The sequence below is a fragment of the Nycticebus coucang genome, chromosome 12 (assembly GCF_027406575.1).
Source record: "Nycticebus coucang isolate mNycCou1 chromosome 12, mNycCou1.pri, whole genome shotgun sequence".
Taxonomy (NCBI): domain Eukaryota; kingdom Metazoa; phylum Chordata; class Mammalia; order Primates; family Lorisidae; genus Nycticebus; species Nycticebus coucang.
Genome location: NC_069791.1, coordinates 9069061 through 9088701, shown reverse-complemented (window position 1 = coordinate 9088701; position 19641 = coordinate 9069061). Strand labels below are relative to the sequence as shown.

Genomic DNA, 19641 nt, shown 5'->3' with positions numbered 1-19641 from the left:
TTCTCTGCTTTCCAGAGAAACGTGGCTCCAGACTCCCTCGAGGATACTATTTATTTACTCTTCTGGAAGTGAGCATGGATATCCTGAAGCCACCAGGTTTTATGATGCAAACATTAATATATAAAAGTTAAAGTGGTAGTGGGGAAGAGTTATAACTATGGGGAGGAGAGGTCAGCCAGGTCTCTCCGTCAAAAACAAGTATGAACTTGGACAAGACTATCAAAAACAATGCTTTAGGGGCTCTGGAAATCAACCAAAGATAAACAAAAAAGGAGAATCATTTATTCATAAAAAACTACTAGGTTTTCAGCAATCAGCAGGAACTATGGCCTCCTGGTCTGGGCCCACATCCTTGTCCCCTCCACAGCTCTCTAGGCAAGAATGGCAATGCTGCAGGTGGAGAGCTGGCTGGAAAATTAGCAGCTTTGCTGCCAGACAGGGGAGGGAGGGGTTGCTCGATTTTAGGCAGAAGGTGAAAACACAACACAGCATTATCAGCAAAAATAGCAGACTTGGTAGGAAGTGAACAGAAAAACTCAAAGCTCCTCCAGCCTGAGCTTGTGGCTCTGGGGCAAGTGGCACACCAGTCGGAAATTCAGCAGTGAGATCCCAATAACAGTGCCATAGATGGGCTGGAGCGAGCCTCCCGTTCAGAGCCAGCTGCTTGGACAACGGCTCACAGGCGCGGAGACCTGTGAGGGCCCAGCTGAAAGCAAAGGCTGAGGCTGATCTGAGAATCACATGAACTCCAAATACCCTTCCAGGCTGTGGCACCAAAAATGTCTTCAGACGTTTCCACATGTCTTCTGGCTGGAGTGAGGGGAAAAATCCTTTCCCTCAGATGAGAACTACTGCTCTAGAGCAACTATTAAGAAAGTAACATCTAATTGCTGTCCTGCTTGACGAAAGTACATTTGAACCCTCTTCTGACAACTGAAAATAGGTAACATTTTAAAAAGTTTTCAAAAATCAACAGAGAAATTAATATCCTCTTACTGGCCATGATAATTATCTCCCTAATACACTATATTATTTCAAATAAATGTTTACATACAGCCATCCATGAATTGTCAAATAGTTTCTAGTCTACTAAAATAATAAAACTCAATATAGATATATAATAATCATAAAGATACCATAACCTATAAATAATATGCTAAGACCAAAAACCTAAAATAATAACAACTAAAAGTAACCTAGAGCCTTAAATTTTAGTCAGAATCTCACGGGGTGGCGCCTGTGGCTCAGTGAGTAGGGCGCCGGCCCCATATACCGAGGGTGGCGGGTTCAAACCCGGCCCCGGCCAAAACTGCAACAACAAAAAAATAGCCGGGCATTGTGGCGGGCGCCTGTAGTCCCAGCTACTCGGGAGGCTGAGGCAAGAGAATCGCGTAAGCCCAGGAGTTGGAGGTTGCTGTGAGCTGTGTGAGGCCACGGCACTCTACCGAGGGCCATAAAGTGAGACTCTGTCTCTACAAAAAAAAAAAAAATTTTAGTCAGAATCTCACCTAAGTAAAAACCTGACAAAAAGTTATTAAACACATTATAAAAGGCCATTATTTTAGGCTAAACTCAGATACTAGTACCCAATAGACCAGAACACACCAAAATAAAATCACTCATACAAAATACAACATAGACAAATTAAACTTAAAAAAAACCCAAATAAATCCCCAAACAGACCATTTCTTTCCAACAAAATAAAAAAGTCCCCCAAACTCATATTAAAGTATAACCTGAAGCCCTTATTCCCACCTTGCAAAGCCCCCTATTCTACCATTCCCCAGTGATAAGACCAACTAAATATATTTACAGTAATGACAAATGGCATCAGTGCCTAAAGTTTTGGTCAACCTCTAAATCCGAGGTGTTGACAACAACAAAATATTAAGTTTATACTAAAATTGCCTCTTTATGTATTTCAAAATTTAGCCTAGAAGCTTCTCCACACATAGTAAACTAAAACCTACCTGGATATATAAACAGAAAGGGAGCCATCTATTCAAACCATGTTCAAATAAAACAAATGCTGAATTATCATCAGTTTGACTGTTTCCTTTTTCTGGCTGTAAATCTTCTCTGTCCAGGCAACAGACAGACTTATTAAACTAACTATGGTTTGGGGAGCTGCCCAATTTACAAATCTTTCTTTTTTACTAAATGAAACAGCATTTAATCTGTATAAAATTTTTCTTTTAACATTTGGAAAAAGAGTCTATAGGTGTAAATAAGTTACATTTTATTATTTTCAAGTTCATCCAGATGTTGAAGAAACACAATTTAAAGACATTTAATAAAAGAAATTAACATTTGACCATATATCAAGATCAAAAAAGTCTTTTCAACAGAACATCATAAGACCCAGAAGGTTAAGGCTTTAAAAACAAAATTTAGTTCCAGGGCAGTGCCTGTGGCTCAAAGGAGTAGGGTGACGGCCCCATATACCGGTGGTGGCGGGGTCAAACCCACCCCCGGCCAAAAACTGCAAAAACTGCAAAAAAAAAAAAATTAGTTCCATGACTTATTTGCCAATGTTTCTAATTTCAGAAATTGATTTTCCTAAAGAACAAAACAAAACAAAAACTGACTTTCCTGTAACTAAAAGGAAACCCCCTAGCACCTACACACCCCCTAGCACCTACACCTACAAGCCCCCTTGTAACCCCCTAGCACCTACACTCCCTTATCTGGGAGTCAGAATACCTAAGTTCTGTTCCTGTCTTGATTACTGAGTTGAATAGTCTTGGGCTGGTCACTTTCCCCTCTGAGTGTGAGGACCTTCTTCTGTGGAACTATCAGTGGCTCCCAAGTGCCCTGGGTCTTTCTTATAAACATACATTTCTGGGCTCTATCCCAGGCCTACTGAATGAGATTTTCTAACACTGGGTCAGGAGTATTTTTAATGAACTGGGTGATTATGATGTACAGTTGATTTGGGGAGCTATTGGATGATGATCTCTAGGATCCCTCACAGCTTTAAAACTTCTTTTTTTTTTGTTGTAGAGACAGAGTCTCACTGTACCGCCCTCGGGTAGAGTGCCGTGGCGTCACACGGCTCACAGCAACCTCTAACTCTTGGGCTTAAGTGATTCTCTTGCCTCAGCCTCCCGAGCAGCTGGGACTACAGGCGCCTGCCACAACGCCTGGCTATTTTTTTGTTGCAGTTTGGCCGGGGCTGGGTTTGAACCCACCACCCTCGGCATATGGGGCCGGCGCCCTACTCACTGAGCCACAGGCGCCGCTCTAAAACTTCGTTTTTTATTCCTTCTATCACTGTTTGTCCTCTCTGCTACTAGATACTGTACTAAAACAAAACAACAGAACAATGACAATAAAAAAAAAGACCATGGTTTAATCATCTTTGTAACCCCCTAGCACCTACACAGTGCCCAGTAGGTCGTAGGCATTCAATAATTTTTTGAGGAATTAATCAATGGTTAATGGTTAATTAATCAATGATTAAATAAGTGAATGTTATTGCATGTGGATCCCGATCACCTATGGATAGAGAAATCTAAAGAAAGAAAATATTTTAAACTTTTGTCTGATAAAACCTTGCTACTCCCTGTCCGCTGTATGACATACTTCAGCAATGGGTTAGTGAACATTGAGGAAGGTGGTGGACATTCCCCGGGGGCTACATTATCCCACTGTATTTCCCAGTGGCAGTGACAACTGACGGGGATTTTTGATTCAGCAGGAGATGGATTTTTTCTCCTTGACTTTCCAGGTCCAGAAAAAGCCACATCCTGACTGGGTGTGGACGACCTTGGGGCCACCCTGCAGGTCTCTGAACCTGCAAAGGTCACCCCAGATTTCTGTGGGGCCTCAGTGGTGGGAAGGGAACTCACCTTCTGTTAGAAATTACCAGATTTTTCAGCAGTGAGGGGCAGCCAGGGCCCCCAGGACATCTGATACCACCTCTTGTGACCCCACAGTCCTTTCTCCCACCCCTTCTTCTCCGTTCCACCTTCCATCCCTAGAGCTCCCCCAGCTCAGACGCTGTCCGCTGGCCTTGGAAGGTACCGGCTGAGGATGAAATCTGTTATAGGGGTGGGCAACTTAGCCAGGGGGATGTAGAGAAGTTTGGCATCCAGGCCAGGGTTATAGCGGATGCGGGGGCTCCGGGAAACAATAGCGTGCTCCATGCTATTGATGACGTCTCTGATTCTCGGTTCTGCCAGTCTCATCGTATTGTTTAACTTCTCAGTATCTGTTTGAGGGTACAGGGAAAAATGAAAGGCTCTGTTATTCTTTATACAGGTAGTTTCTTCTGAATTCCATCAAAGCTCCCTTTCTGTTGAATCCCTGATTAACACTGCAGGTAGGTCTACCACAACCTTCAGGTTGTCCCTTCTACACACACCCATGTATCAGATTATTACAAATAATATTATTCCTCTTTTTTTATTGAGATAGAATCTCACATTATAGCCCTCAGTAGAATGCTGTGGTGTCACAGCTCATAGCAACCTCAAACCCTTGGGCTCAAGTGATCCCCTTGTCTCAGCCTCCTGAGTAGCTGGGACTACAGGTGCCCTCCACAATGCCCAGCTATTTTTAGACACAAGGTCTCGCTCTGGCTCAGGCTGGTCTCAAACCTATGAGCTCAGGCAATCCACCTGCTGTGGCCTCCCAGAGTGCTAGGATTACAGGCGTGAGCCACCCCATCTGGCCTTCTTATTTCTTTTCTTGAATTCAACAACTGGGCTCTGAATTTGTACTATTGCATTAGACCAGCAATACAAGGATTCCACTTGTTGTATGACCTGGGGCTTAAACTTTCCTTATCTGTAAAGTGGGAATAATAATCTTGGCCTGAAGAATAACAGAGACGATGAACAGCCAAGCAGACAGTGAGGAAGGATGGGATAGAAAAGGTATGTATATAAGTGCATGGAAAAATTGGAGTGAAGGAAGTAAAAATGTTGTTTGGCTGGTGGGAGTCCTAGCTCCCAGAAACTTTTTATTTCTTCTTCTATGTACTTCCTAGACTTGAGTTCCCAAATGTTCTACAAAAGCATGCAGGAGAAAATATTATTAAAAAATGGGAACACTACCTCTCCCTTCATCACAACGCTGCTGTGGGCTCAAATGACCCAAGGCACACTCTGGCACCTGGCAGCGCTCTCCCAAATGCGGGGGCTGTTCTGCTCGCACCGTGCACACAGGTGCTGAGAGGGGTACAGAACACCTGGGTGGTACAAAGTCTGCCTAAGCTCACAACATAAACAGGAGTCAGGCACACCATGCATTGACTGGCCCTCATCTGCAACCTCGCCCCAGGACTCTGGGACAGGAGCAGGCCAATGGGATTCATGCTTCAGTGAGGGCCCCAAGGACTCCAGAGAAAATGGTGCCTGAGAGTCATATTTCTCTGATGGGGAGAATAGTCCAGGCAGGCAGAGAATTCACTCCCTCAGGGTCAGGACCCATGTGCATGGCTGGTAAGGACAGAGCAGTGTCACTCAAGTTCTCTTCGCTCTGGACTCTAAAGAATTTCCTTTCTGTTTCCTAAAGAGAAAACTGATGTGGGAAAAAAGTCAAAGTATGTCCCCAAAAGAGCCCTGTTAGCTTAAAGCCAGACTGTATAGTAATAACGTCTTAGGAAGACAGGCCTTGTCCTCTGGCCTTGGCCTGGCATTGAGCCCACCACCAGTGGGACTGAGGCAGAAAGATGAGTGTTAAAGGGATTGTTCAGGATGCCCAGGGCTATGCGCTTCCCACAGAAGTGGGGAGCATTTGTGGGTGGAGGAGGTAGGGACAGGTAACACGACAAGATGGGTTGGGGACTGGGCTCTGACATGTGGGGTAGAAGAAACTACTCCAGACAAGGGAGCCACATCCTTTCGTTGTTCTCTCGAATAATTTAGTGCTGGGCACCCTGGTAGGATGGAGTGGGAAGAGGGACAGAAGTACCCAGTGTACCCTGTCACTCTCCCTGACAGTGAGACAGGAAGAACATGGGCTTTGGATTTGGGCACCTAGGAAGACGTTTTTGATAGAATTAAGCAAGAATTAAGATAGAATTTGCAAGAATTAAACACGACAAAGTCTGTGAAGTATCAGGGACCAGGCTTTGGCACTTTGTAAGGCTCTGGTAGGTTAGCTGCTGTCCTCTTCTCACTTGCCAGGGACAAGTCCTAGACTTCTGATAGAGACCCTCCCCAAGAGGAACGAGGGACCAAAGGGAATTTTTGAAAGCCTTCACAACAGAGTTGAGATGAAAGAAGAAACTTGGCCGGCGGGTGGGCTTCTCCCAAGCAATGCTAAGCAAGTCGGGTTGGGGATTCACTTGAGGTCTGGGAGCACCATCCCAGCACACCGCACTCGATGTGTGGCCTCCGCTGACTGGGCACTCCACTTCTCTGCTAACGGGTCCCACTCAGTTGCTGTTAGTCATCTGTTTCCAACTGGATATAGTTAAAAATGACTCCAAGACCTCTAGGGCCTGCCCCTGGGGTTTATAAGCCTGGGGCCTGTTTGTTTGGCCTCAGCAACTTGCTGGGGTTTGTGTTCCGTGGTGCAGTAAGGCCACTCCTAAATGTTTCTCCCATCTGGCGTCCAGTCCCTCCCTGCCACAACCACCACGACCCATAACTTCACATCATTCCTTCACTGGGTTTCTGTAGTACCAGCCCAGCTGGTCTCTTGATCCTTCCTACAGTGAAACAAATCTGATTAGTCATTTCAGAGCCACTTAAAAGTCTCTCTTCAGGTCAGTGCCTGTGGCTCAATGGAGTAGGGCGCTGGCCCCATATGCCGGAGGTGGCGGGTTCAAACCCAGCCCCGGCCAAAACCAAAAAAAAAAAAAAAAACACAAAAAAACCAACAACAACAACAAAAAGTCTCTCTTCAGAGCAAGATCCACACTCCTTAGGTAGCCGTCAAAGCCGTGTATGATCGGACCCCTAGTCTCTCCCCACCTCCATCCGCTCTATAATCCCTCCAACTTCACTCTTGCCAAATTAGTGATAAAAACAATGGCTGAGGTTTGTTGAGCTCTTATTGTGGCTGAGCTGAGTACTTAGTATTTTTGCATCTTTATCTTTGTTTAATTTTCCTAACAATCTCTGAGAGAGGAATCGTACTTTTTTAAAAATCTTTTTTCACTTTGTAGCCCTCAGTAGCGTGCTGTAGAGTCATAGCTCACATAGCAACATCAAACTCTTAGGCTCAAGTAATCTTGCCTCAGCCTTCCGAGTAGCTGGGACTACAGGTGCCCGCCACAACGCCTGGCTATTTTTAGAGACAGGGTTTCGCTCTTGCTCAGGCTAGTCTCAAACTCATGAGTTCAAGCAATCTACCCGTCTTGGCCTCCCAGAGTGTTGGGCTTACTGGAATCATAGTTTTTCTCCCTCATCCTTTTTTATTTTTGAGACAGAATCTCACTATGCAGAGATGCCATTGTGTCACAGCTCACAGCAACCTCAAACTCTTGGGCTTAAGCAATTCTCTTGCCTTAGCCTCCCAATAGCTGGGATTGCAGGTGCCTACCACAATGCCTGGCTATTTTTTTGTTGCAGTTGTCATTGTTGTTTAGCAGGGCTGGGCCGGGTTTGAACCTGCCTGCCTCAGTGTATGTGGCTGGTGTCCTAACCACTGAGCTATGGGTACTACGCCTATTATTACTATTTTTTGAGGCAATGTCACCCAGGCTGGGATGCAGTGGTGTAATCATAGCTCAAAGTATCCTCAAACACTGGGGCTCGAGTGATCCTGCCACCTAAGCCCCCCTGAGTAGCTGTGACTGGCACTTAACTACCACATCTGGGCAATTAAACCAAGAATTTTTTTTTTTTTTTTTTTGCAGAGACATGGTCTCTCTATGTTGCCCAGGCTGGTCTAGAACTCTTGGCCTCAAATGATCCTCCTACCTCAGCCTCCCAAAGTTGCTGGGATAACAAGTATGAGCCATCACCCAGCCTTTTTCTTCTTTTTGTTTTCTGAGTCTGGGTCTTGTTCTGTCACCAAGACTGCAGTGCAATGGCGTTATCGTAACTCACTGCAGCCTCCAACTCCTGGCTCAAGCAGTTCTCCCACCTCAGCCTCCTGAGTCATGGGGATTACAGGGGAAGGAATTATATTTTATAAAAGAATAAACTGAAGTTTAGAAAGTTGTGTAACATGATTAGAGGGACTGATGGGATCCCAGACCTGATTCCACATTGCCCCCCAAACATATGTCAAGTCCCCAAAACATTGCTCATGCTCTTTCTTCTTCTTCATTTTTTGTGTGGAGACAGAGTCTCACTGTACCACCCTCTAGAGTGGTACAGTGGCATCACACGGCTCACAGCAACCTCTAACTCTTGGGCTTACGCGATTCTCTTGCCTCAGCCTCCCGAGCAGCTGGGACTACAGGCGCCCGCCACAACGCCCGGCTATTTTTCTGTTGCAGTTTGGCCGGGGCTGGGTCCGAACCCGCCACCCTCGGCATATGGGGCCGGCGCCCTACTCACTGAGCCACAGGCGCCGCCCACATACACAAATATTTATTCACCTCTTCCTGGACCAGACTTTGTCCTCCTTACCTTTGCCCCATTTTGACAGTTCTTTTCCTTTTGTGGATCCTGCCTTTCCTGCCCCATATCCCTGTCATCCTAAGATTTATTCTAGACCTAAAAAAAAAAGTTTTTTTTTTGAGACAGAGTCTCAAGCTATGGTCCTTGGTTGAGTGCCATGGCATCATAGCTCACAGCAACCTCCAACTCTTGGGCTCAAGTGATCCTCTTGCCTCAGTTTTTCATTTATTTTATTTTATTTTATTTTTTCTTTTTTTTAGAGACAGAGTCTCACTTTATCACCCTCAGTAGAGGCTGTGGCGTCACAGTTCATAGCAACCTCCAACTCCTGGGCTTAGGTGATTCTCTCTCTCTCTTTTTTTTGTTTTTGTAGAGACAGAGTCTCACTTTACTGCCCACAGTAGAGTACGTGGTATCACAGCTCACAGAAACCTCCAACTCCTGGGCTTAGAGACACTCTTGCCTCAGCCTCCCGAGCAGCTGGGACTACAGGCGCCTGCCACAACGTCCGGCTATTTTTTTGTTGCAGTTTGGCTGGGGGCGGGTCTGAACCCACCACCCTCGGTATATGGGGCCAGCGCCCTACCCACTGAACCACAGGTGCTGCCCAGTTTTTCAATTTTTTTTTTTTTGCAGTTTTTGGCCGGGGCTGGGTTTGAACCCACCACCTCCGGCATATGGGGCTGGTGCTCTACTCCTTTGAGCCACAGGCCCCACCCCAGTTTTTCAATTTTTAGTAGAGATGGGGTCTCACTTTTTGCTCACGCTGGTTTCGAACTTGTAAGCTCAAGCTATCCATCCGCTTCAGCCTCTCAGAGGGCTAGGTTTACAGGCTTGAGCCACTGTGCTCAGCCTGACCTAAAATTAGATCAGAAAAAGTTGCTTTGAAAAAAAAAAAAGAAAGAAAAAGTTCCTTTGTTGCAGCTTGGCCAGGGCCGGGTTTTAACCCACCACCCTTGGTATAAGGGGCCGGCACCCTAACCACTGAGCCACAGGCACCGCCCTCAAGGACATAATATTTATTTATTTATTTTGAGACAGAGTCTCACTTGGTTGCATTTTGGTGGAGTGCCGTGGCAACTCAGCTCACAGCAACCTCAAACTCTTGGGTTCAAGTGATCCCCTTTCCTCAGCCTCCCAAGTAGCTGGGACTACAGGTGCCTGCCACAGGTCCCAGCTATTTTTTAGAGATGTGGTCTCATAATTGCTCAGACTGGTCTCAAACCTGTGAGCTCAGGGCAATCCACCCACCTTGGCCTCCCAAGTGCTGGGATTACAAGCGTGAGCCACCACACCTGGCCCAAGGACATTAAAAAAAGAAAAAGCCTGAATCCACAGTGCAGCAGTGTTGCGATTGGGACCAGGAGTGGTGGCTCACACCTATAACCCAAACTCTTTGGGAGGCTGAGATGGGAGGATTGCTTGAGGCCAGCAGCTCAAGACCAGTCTGGGCAACATAAGAACACCCTCTCTCAACAAAAAGAGTTGATGGTACCTGTAGCTCAGTGAGTCAGGAGCCGGCCACATGCACCAAGGCTGGTGGGTTCGAACTCGTCCTGGGCCTGCTAAACAACAACTGCAACAACAACAACAACAACAACAACAAAATAGCTGGGCATTGTTGTGGGCGCCTATAGTCCCAGCTACTTGGGAGGCTTAGGCAAGAGAATTGCTTAAGCCCAAGAGTTTGAGGGTGCTGTAAGCTGTGACATCACAGCACTCTACGGAGGGCAACATAGTGAGACTCTGTCTCAAAAAACAAACAAACAACAACAAAAAAGAGCCAGGTGGTGGCTCACACCTATAATTCTAGTACTCTGGGAGGACGAGGCAGGAAGATCACTTGAGGTTAGGAGTTAAGAGACCAACCTGAGCAAGTCACCCCGTTTCTACAAAAAATATAAAAATTAGTGGCTTGGTGCCTGTGGCTCAAGCAGCTAAGGTGCCAGCCACATACACCTGAGCTGGCAGGTTCGAATCCAGCTCAGACCCACCAGACAACAATGATGGCTGCAATCAAAAATTAGCTAGGCATGGTGGCACTCTCCTATAGTTCTAGCTGCTTGGAAAACTGAAACAGAAGGATCACTTGAGCCCAGGAGTTTGAGGTTGCAGTGAGCTAGGCTGATGCCCCTGCACTCTAGTTGGGGTGACAGAGCAAGACTCCATTTCAAAAGAAAAAAAAGAAAGAAAGAAAAAAGAGCGGCCAGGCACAGTAGCTCATGCCTGTAATCCCACACTCTGGGAGGCCGAGGCAGGTGGATTGCCTGAGCTCACGAGTTCAAGACTGGTCTGAGCGAGATCCTGTCTCTAAAAAAATAGCCAGGCGTTGTGGTGAGCACCTGTAGTCCAAGTTACTCTGGAGGCTGAGGCAAGAGAATCACTTGAGCCCAAGACTTTGAGGTTGCTGTGAGCTATGATGCATGGCAGTATACCAAGGACGAAAAAGTGAGACTTTGTGTCAAAAAAAAAGAAAGAAAGAAAAATGAGAAAAAGGAAGAGGTGATTGGATTGGGTCATAAGGGCTGTGCGTTTCTCTATGGATTAATGGGTTATCACACAGTGGGGACCTGTGGCTTTATAAGAGGAAGAGACCTGAGCTATCATGCCCATGCCCCTTACCATGTGAGTCTGCACCACCTCAAGACTCTGCAGAAAGTCCCCATCGGTATGAGGATCCTCACCAGATGCTGAGCCTGCCCTTGGACTTCTCATCCTCCAGAATGGTAAGAAACAAATTTCTTTTTGTTGTTGTTGTTGTAGAGACAGAGTCTCACTGTACCGCCCTCGGGTAGAGTGCCGTGGCATCACACGGCTCACAGCAACCTCTAACTCTTGGGCTTATGTGATTCTCTTGCCTCAGCCTCCCGAGCAGCTGGGACTACAGGCGCCCGCCACAACGCCCAGCTATTTTTTTGTTGCAGTTCGGCCGGGGCTGGGTTTGAACCCACCACTCTCGGTATATAGGGCCGGCGCCGTACTCACTGAGCCACAGGTGCCGCCCACTAACCCTTATGTTAAGCAACAGTAATTAATACTTATCTTAAACAATAATTGCTATAACCCGTGACCCATAATAAACAATAATTGACATAACCCATGACCCAAAACAATATTCTAATTCAAAAGTTAATCTCTGAAATCAATTTCCCTAAACTACTTAAATACTCACCCTCACGTAAAACCTAAATTTATAAAACCACCAAAAATGAGAGACATGAGGTAAAGGTCACATATTACCTAAACCAACCAGACCAGCTGTGTCATGTCAGCCATAGCCTGATTGTATTTTTCTCACTACATGCACTCTCAGTGCCTAGATACTTAGTTGTATTTGGTTTTTATTTTATTATTATTATTATTTTATTTTATTTTTTTTGTAGAGACAGAGTCTCACTTTACCGCCTTTAGTAGAGTCCAGGACGTCACAGGACTCACAGCAACCTCTAGCTCTTGGGCTTCCGCGATTCTCCTGCCTCAGCCTCCCGAGCAGCTGGGACTACAGGCGCCCGCCACAATGCCTGGCTATTTTTTGGTTGCAGTTCAGCCGGGGCTGGGTTTGAACCCGCCACCCACGGTATAGGGGCCGGCGCCCTACTCACTGAGCCATAGGCGCTACCCCATGCTCTTTCTTCTTTGTGAAACACTCACCGTCTCCTTCCCTTTTGGCGAACTCCTATTCATCCTTTAAAGCTCACTAAAGCCTTGTCACTTCAGTGAGGCTTTTGTGGTGGCAGATTTAAGGCTCTGTCCCATTGCTTTGTTCTTTGTACATGTTCGTTATCACGCAGCTCTCTGTGTGTGTTGCTTTTCTTCAGATCTCCTCTCCCACATTCCCAGAGACTGTCTCATCTCTGTCTCCCACTAAATACTAGGTGGCCGAAGTGAGAATTGGAGTATAATCACTTGGGGAAATGTTTTATCTGAAGATAGATGACTCCTGACTGAAAATTTTCCTCTGAAATTATAGTGCAGACCACAGATGAATTCACATAAGGTATTTTATAAACCCACAATCCTGAACCATTCTTCAGTATAACGATACTAGCTTTTTGACAAGTGGTTTTCTGAGGAAGTTTGCCTTTATACATATTCTTTTTTTTGGAGACAGGGCCTGCTCTGTCACCTAAAATGGAGTGCAGTGGCACAATCAGAGCTCACTGTAGCCTCAAGCTCTTGGGCTCAAGCGATCCTCCCACCTCAGCTTTCTAAGTAGCTGGGACTATAGGCATGTGCCACTAAGCCTGATTAATTTTTTCTAAATTTTTTGTAGAGATGGGGGTCTTACTCTATTGCCCAGGCTGGTCTAAGTTCCTAGCCTCAAGCAGTCCTCCCACCCTGGCCTCCGAAAATGTTAGGATTACAGGTGTAAGCCACTGCACTCCCTCTCTTTCACAGACTGCACTGAAGACTCTACAACCTCTCTCTGCATTGATTACTTGCTTAGAAAATGACTTTGTGAAGTTTCCAGACACTGGCTCAATCTGTTTCACTCTAGCCTCATAGGAATTCTGCAAATAATTTGAACCACTCTTTGCTATGGGAGTTTTAGGGTGATCACACAGGGGATATATACTACTCCTCTTACCTGCTAACATCTACTTCCCTGGTTCCCAACAGCTGCAGATCTCCTTTTGGGTCTCCCTGCTTCCTCCACAGTGGTCTGGGCAGACCACATGACCCAGACTGAGCCAATCAGACTTTCACATCCCCTCGGCACAGTGATTGGTTCAGGTTTGGGTGCATCCGGGGTTCCTTCTGATTTAACTACAGAGACCCTCTAAGTCAAAGTGAATGTTAGGACTTTTGGGGGAGCTACTGGAAAGGATTCTTCCTTATTCCTGGCAGACCTCACCTCAAGAGGAGGTAAAGAGAAGCTGTAGCTATGTGGCCCCCACAGGGGAGAATGTTTGTGACACTGGAATCAATAAAAAAAAAAAGCAGAGCCATGACACAATGATGAAACCAGGTCCTAAAAACATCATTTGTAGACAGGATCAGGCTGTGCCTGAAGCTCATCTTACTCATTTTTTTAGTCATATGAATCAAGAAATTTGTTTTCTGCTTATATAATTTGGGTTGGGCTGAGTGAACTGGTTCACACCCATAATCCTAGCACTCTGGGAGGCTGAGGCAGGTGGATCACTTAAGCTCAGGAGTTCAAGACCAGTCTAAACAAGAGCGAGATCTATATCTCGCTCTTATATATATATTTTATTTATTTATTTATTTTTTTTTTTTTCTGGTTTCGCTTTGCTAGAAACTTTATTTTCTTTTTTTTTTTTTTTTTTATTGTTGGGGATTCATTGAGGGTACAATAAGCCAGTTACACTGATTGCAATTGTTAGGTAAAGTCCCTCTTGCAATCATGTCTTGCCCCCATAAAGTGTGACACACACTAAGGCCCCACCCTCCTCCCTCCATCCCTCTTTCTGCTTCCCCCCCCATAACCTTAATTGTCATTAATTGTCCTCATATCAAGATTGAGTACATAGGATTCATGCTTCTCCATTTTTGTGATGCTTTACTAAGAATAATGTCTTCCACGTCCATCCAGGTTAATACGAAAGATGTAAAGTCTCCATTTTTTTTAATGGCTGAATAGTATTCCATGGTATACATATACCACAGCTTGTTAATCCATTCCTGGGTTGGTGGGCATTTAGGCTGTTTCCACATTTTGGCGATTGTAAATTGAGCTGCAATAAACAGTCTAGTACAAGTGTCCTTATGATAAAAGGATTTTTTTCCTTCTGGGTAGATGCCCAGTAATGGGATTGCAGGATCGAATGGGAGGTCTAGGTTGAGTGCTTTGAGGTTTCTCCATACTTCCTTCCAGAAAGGTTGTACTAGTTTATATATATATTTTATATATATATATAAATATATATATCTTATATATATATTTTATATCTACTAAAAATAGAAAAATTAGCTGGGTGTGGTGGCAGACGCCTGTAGTCCCAGCTACTCAGGACACTGAGGCAAGAGGATCACTTGAACCTAGGAGTCTGAGATTGCTGTGAGCTAGGCTGAGGCCACGGCACTCTACCTAGGGTGACAGTGTGAGTCTCTGTGTCAAAAACAGACAAACAAACAAACAACAATAAATAATTTGGGTTGGATTTTCTGTCCCTTGTTACTGAGAAAGTCCTAACTGAGGTAAATCCTCAGATATATTTTCTCTTCACAGAATTCTTACAGAATTCTAAAAGATTATTTTCTGCAAGGAATGCTTCTCCAAATATTTTTCCCTAAGGCTTCCCTAAATCAATGAATGAATGATACTTTTCATCAAGGTCCCTCGGGCTTTAAACCTAGCACTCAATCTTTAATGGTTCACAGCCACAGCAGCTGGTTTAATATACACCTGGCATCTAGCGACTTCTTTCCAATTCCTCTACCTTCTCCCCACTCCAAACCGCTGGCTGGTCTAGCCTAGGATAGTGCAGCAACCAAAGTGGTCTTTTTCTAATCACAAAGCAGATCACACCCTTAATCCTCAGTGAGCTTTGATGCTCTAACTTATCCTCTCCAGCTCCCTACCCCAGGCTCCCCACTCTGGTTTCTTTAAAGTTCTTCAAAAGGAGTTTCCTGCCTTAGAGCCCTCCTGCAAAAAAAAGTTCCTGCTCATCCTCTCTTTCCCCTTCTCAGCAACACCTCACTCTTCTTCCTTCACCTCAGAGAAGCTGTCTCCCTCACCAGTCCGAACTGGGGCTCCAACTCCCAGCCCTGCTCTTCTTTTATCACCCTGTTTATTCTCTGTGGCACTTACCCACATTTGTCATTAAACGTTTGTGTTTTTACGTGTTTTACTCCTGTCTCCCTCTACTGGGCCACAAGCTACAGGTTTCGAGGGACAAGCTACCTTGTTGGCTTCTGGCACACGGTAGCCAAACAGTAAAATGTGTATTAAGTGAAGAAATGGCCGTCTTGTTTTTATGTCTTGGCATGACACATGTTATGTCCCCCGAGACAACTCCTGCTGCACCAGGTTTGGGGCAGTGTAGTGAACAGCTGTCATATCCTGACTGTACCCTCCCCAAACACCTAAGGTTCACAAGAGACCCTTGGCTCAGGGACAGAAAGGGAGCTACCTAGAGACTCTCCCCTCAAATACCTACATGCTAGCTTTCTTCTTTATTTAACAAGCAGTCAGAGTGTGCAAGATACTTCATACCTATTAATACTCATAGCAATCCTTAGGTAAGCACTATCATTAGCTCCATTTTACAGATGAGAAGACTGAGGCGTAGAGAGGCTAGGTAGTATGTCCAAAGTCTCCTGGCTCGTCAGTGCCGGAGCAAGGATTTGAACTCAGGTCTGTCTGAACTAAGCCAGTCTGGCTTCTGGCTCCAGCAGCCACACTCTTAGTCACTTCTCCAGACTCATCTTAGTACTTTTGCCCCGGATTGCATATTAGGTTTTGGGAGCATCTCCTAACTACCCCCACCTCCCCGCACCCCCGGCACCGCCTGCCCCCAAGCCTGTTTTTGGTTTTGCCTCTTGCTCTCTCTTGCCAACCCCCAGCTCTGCCGCTAGCTGTGTGGCCTTGGGTCCTGAACCCCCCTGAGCCTCTGTCGTCAACATCTGTAAGTGGCAAGCCGTCAGTGACCCCGAGAGGGCAGAGCCCCTTGCTGCACTCACAGATGCGGAAGTACTGCTCCCCGTAGCTCTCCCGGGTCTCTTGCGGCAGCCGCTCCCACAGCTTGCGCATGCGCGACTCCAGTCCCTCCCTGCCCAGGATGGACGTCCGGTAGTTTCCAGGTTCGATGATGCTGACTTTCACCCCAAAGTAGTGGAGCTCACGCCTGGAAAGGAAGTGTTGCATTCAGTCTGGGGCCCAAGATGACAGTCGTCAGGCAGAGTCACCTCTGGAGGGCCTGTGTCCCCAGGAACCTGGGGATACGCCCCCTCTCCTGCACCTGGCCTCAGCTTTGCTTTCATGCAAATAAGCCCTCCCTGAGGGCCTGAGCCCTTTCCCCAAGTGGTCCAGCAGTCTCTGGGCAATTTGCATCAGGCCAACTCAGAGGGGAGGAAGTCAGAGAATCTAGGCCAAGGTCTTGCCTCCCACCAGGCTCTTCCCACCCTTAGCCCCATACCTGACAGATAAATGGCAAAAGGAGTGACGGGTACACACAGGGCCTGTGTTCTCTTCTGCCCCCCAGGCCTGTCTGTCTGTTTGGGGAACTCTCCCCGCTGTTCCTACAGGCCCAAACAGGGGTCTCACTTGCTCTGGGGCAGCTCAAGGGAAACCCCACGGGACACCTCCTATCTCTACCACACTTCTCCTCATCCCTTCTTTTCTCAGTCCTTGGGGAAGGCCCCTTGAGGCCTAATCTTCCTTCTGCTATTGTTTTAGCTTCCTCCTTGCATAACACTCCTGCCCACACATTGTCACTCCCCAGCCCTCTCTTCCTGAGGCGAATCCCCCAGGATTCCCACCCCAGAGTGGTTTGGTACCAGTGACCAGTCACCTGATGCTGTCAGAGAAGGCCTCAACACCAAACTTGGAGACGCAGTAGCCACCACCAATGAGGGCGACACGACCACCAGAGCTGGACATGTTGACAACCCTGCCCCGGGCTCTCTTGACCATGGGCAGCATATGAAGCGTCACTTCGATCAGTCCCACCAGGTTCACATTGATCACCTTCACAAAGTCCTCCTTGGTCAGCCATTCATTAGGACCACTGGGCAGGCCCACACCAGCATTGTTCACCAGGGCCCAGAGGCCTGAGGACAAGATAGAGGGAGAGAGAATGATTCAGAAATCCGCAGCGTCTTGGGGAAAGCACCACGGTCCACTCCTTTCCGACTCAGGGCCACCGAGAATGATTGAACGGGGGCACAAGAGGGAAGACTGCTGTGCCTGGGGCACGGGGCAGGGAGCTGTAACAACCTGAAGGAAGGTGTGCCTTTCACTAATCAACCTCTTCCCTGTTCCTGAGTTTCCAGGAGAGAAAACTTCCTTGGGAAATCACCCCTTCATGTGAACAAGCCAAATCATGCAGTGGCTTCCAACATGGCTGAGCCAGAGCCTCGGCCCCATCCCCACATCACCTCTCCCAGCCCACCCGACTGCTACTGCCAAGGCTTTGGGAGAGAGAAAGAAGGAGAAGCTGAGAAAGCCGTAGAATACAGTTCTGCCCACCTTGCTCGCCCACTTGGTTCCTCACCCACTGGGCTGCTGCCTGGATGCTCTCAGTCTTGGTGACATCCAGTAGGGTGGTCTGCAGTCCATAGGAGGCGTCCTGCTGCAGTTTCCGGGCCCCCTCCTCAGTGAAGCAAGCAGCCAGCACCCGCATGCCCCGATCAACCAGCTGTCGGGCCAGCAGGTTCCCAAAGCCCGAGTCACAGCCTGTGATGAAGACGTACTTCTCTGAGAGGTCACGGACCAGGTTGTAGTTCTTGAACCAGCGGTACATAAAGGAGAGGTCCGTGAGAGCTGCCATGGGGTAGGCAGAAAGTGATGGCAGGGAAGGACTGGGCTTGGGAGTCAGCGGGAGAGACTGGTCCTCTGAGCCCCAGCCTGCAGTCTGCTGGAACCATGGGAAAGAAAAGCACTCCTCCCTCTCACTGCTTGCAACAGACACAGAGCCTCAGCATGAGCCATTTGGTAATTTTTATAGGTAGATGCATCACCATACCAATTAGCCCAGATGCAAGAAATTCAAGTCCAACCTGAAGCCATGTCACCTCTGACAGTGTTGGTGGCTGCCTCCCTCTTTCCTCCTGCCCTGATGGGAAAAGCCCCAGTGGCCATGTTGGTGAAGAGGTGGCTCATCCTATAGTGTGAGGGGTGGAAAATGAGGAAGAAGGACTCAGCCCAGGGAGGCCCCAGATACCTCCTACCCCAGCTCCAGCCCTGGCCCAAGGATGAAAATCATTTGTCATGAATACAGGCATATAAATAAGCTTAACTTTTATTTTCAGGGGAAAAAATTAAGACAAATTAGTTAATGCAAAAATTGGTTCTGTGCTTTCCAAACCCCAAGAGAAAGAAGTTCCAGGTCAGCAGCTTTTTGGAATCCTTAGGTAAGTCTCCATCAGGAGAGAGAATGAGAAACAGAATTTCCCTCAGGGTGGCTGTACCTGCATTGTCCTGGGGCCAGAGCGGGGGCCCTCCTCTAGGGGAGGCCAGTAATGTGAGGTCTCAACTCCCAGAAAGTAGAAGGAGGACCTTACTCCTTGGGGGGGTGGTGATACTCAGGTCACCAATGAGGAGTGCCCGCCAGGTGATGTGGAGAGGGGACAGGTGCTCACGGGGCAGCAGAGTCCTTGGCTCCGACAGGGGATGAGATAGAGGAGCAGAGAATTGGGGCCGGACACTTAGAACTGGGGCCACACATTCTCAGGGTCAGGACGAGGAGAGAGATAGGAGAAGTAGAGATTCCTGGTAATTGAGTAAAGAAGTAAAGAACTCACAGAAAAGTAGAAGGAAAGTGGTGAAGGAAAGGAAACGGGGATGCCAGACAGAAGTGTTAGGAATGAGGGGCCACTTGCAGAGCTGCCTAAGATGCAGGTACAAAATGACGCTGGAGCATAGTGTGGTTTCTGGATTGACCTCCAGGGTCACCATTCCTTAGCCGCCTGGTCAACCAGCCCATACCTTCTCATTGTAGAGGATTGGACACAGAAATGGGGCCACAAAGTTCCCAGAGTGGAGGGATACTCTGGGTGAACATCTGTGCTGCGCTATTTACCTGGCCTGCCCAGCCCAGAATGAGATAAAGCAGATGCTCCTTCAGGAAAGGCCAGCAGGGCTGGGCTACTCCAGGCTGTCCTAAGAGTGTTGGGAGGGAAATGTGGTCAGAACTTGGGTGGCCCATCCTGGAAGAGCAGACCCCAAACCCACAGGACAGAGAGGTAGGCAGTGGTAGAAGGCAAACCCTACCTACTTCCTGGCACCCTGAGGAGAGCCCCTCCAACCCTGGGTCTGGAAAGCACCTCCCCACTCTGTTTGCCTCCTGGTGAGTGAACAGACACCTTGCTCCATATCATTCAGGGCCTAAGCAGTCCCAGGGGCAGTGGATATCCCAGTTCTTGAGGATGCAGGTAAAATCCAGTTGTTGGCTGTGGACCTGGATAAAGGTGACTCAGAACTTCCCCAGTA

General features: G+C 47.2%; 1 protein-coding gene across 1 annotated transcript; it reads right to left on the bottom strand.

Moving 5' to 3' along the window:
* Positions 1 to 2245: 2245 nt before the first annotated feature.
* On the bottom strand, positions 2246 to 18128 carry SDR9C7 (short chain dehydrogenase/reductase family 9C member 7). The gene is made up of 4 exons (XM_053557650.1): positions 17680 to 18128; positions 17003 to 17261; positions 16173 to 16336; positions 2246 to 4213 (listed from the first exon to the last, which is right to left on the bottom strand). The coding sequence occupies exons 1-4, from the start codon at positions 17978 to 17980 to the stop codon at positions 3996 to 3998; spliced, it is 942 nt and encodes a 313-aa protein (XP_053413625.1). The 5' UTR covers positions 17981 to 18128; the 3' UTR covers positions 2246 to 3995.
* Positions 18129 to 19641: the final 1513 nt, after the last annotated feature.

Coding starts and splice junctions, on each gene's coding strand:
- SDR9C7 (XM_053557650.1), bottom strand. CDS start 17,980: ATGGCAGCTCTCACGGACCTCTCCTTTATGTACCGCTGGTTCAAGAAC. Junction 17,262..17,679: donor GAACCAAGTGGGCGAGCAAG/GTGGGCAGAACT, acceptor TCTTGTCCTCAG/GCCTCTGGGCCCTGGTGAAC. Junction 16,337..17,002: donor GCCTTCTCTGACAGCATCAG/GTGACTGGTCAC, acceptor CTTCCTTTCCAG/GCGTGAGCTCCACTACTTTG.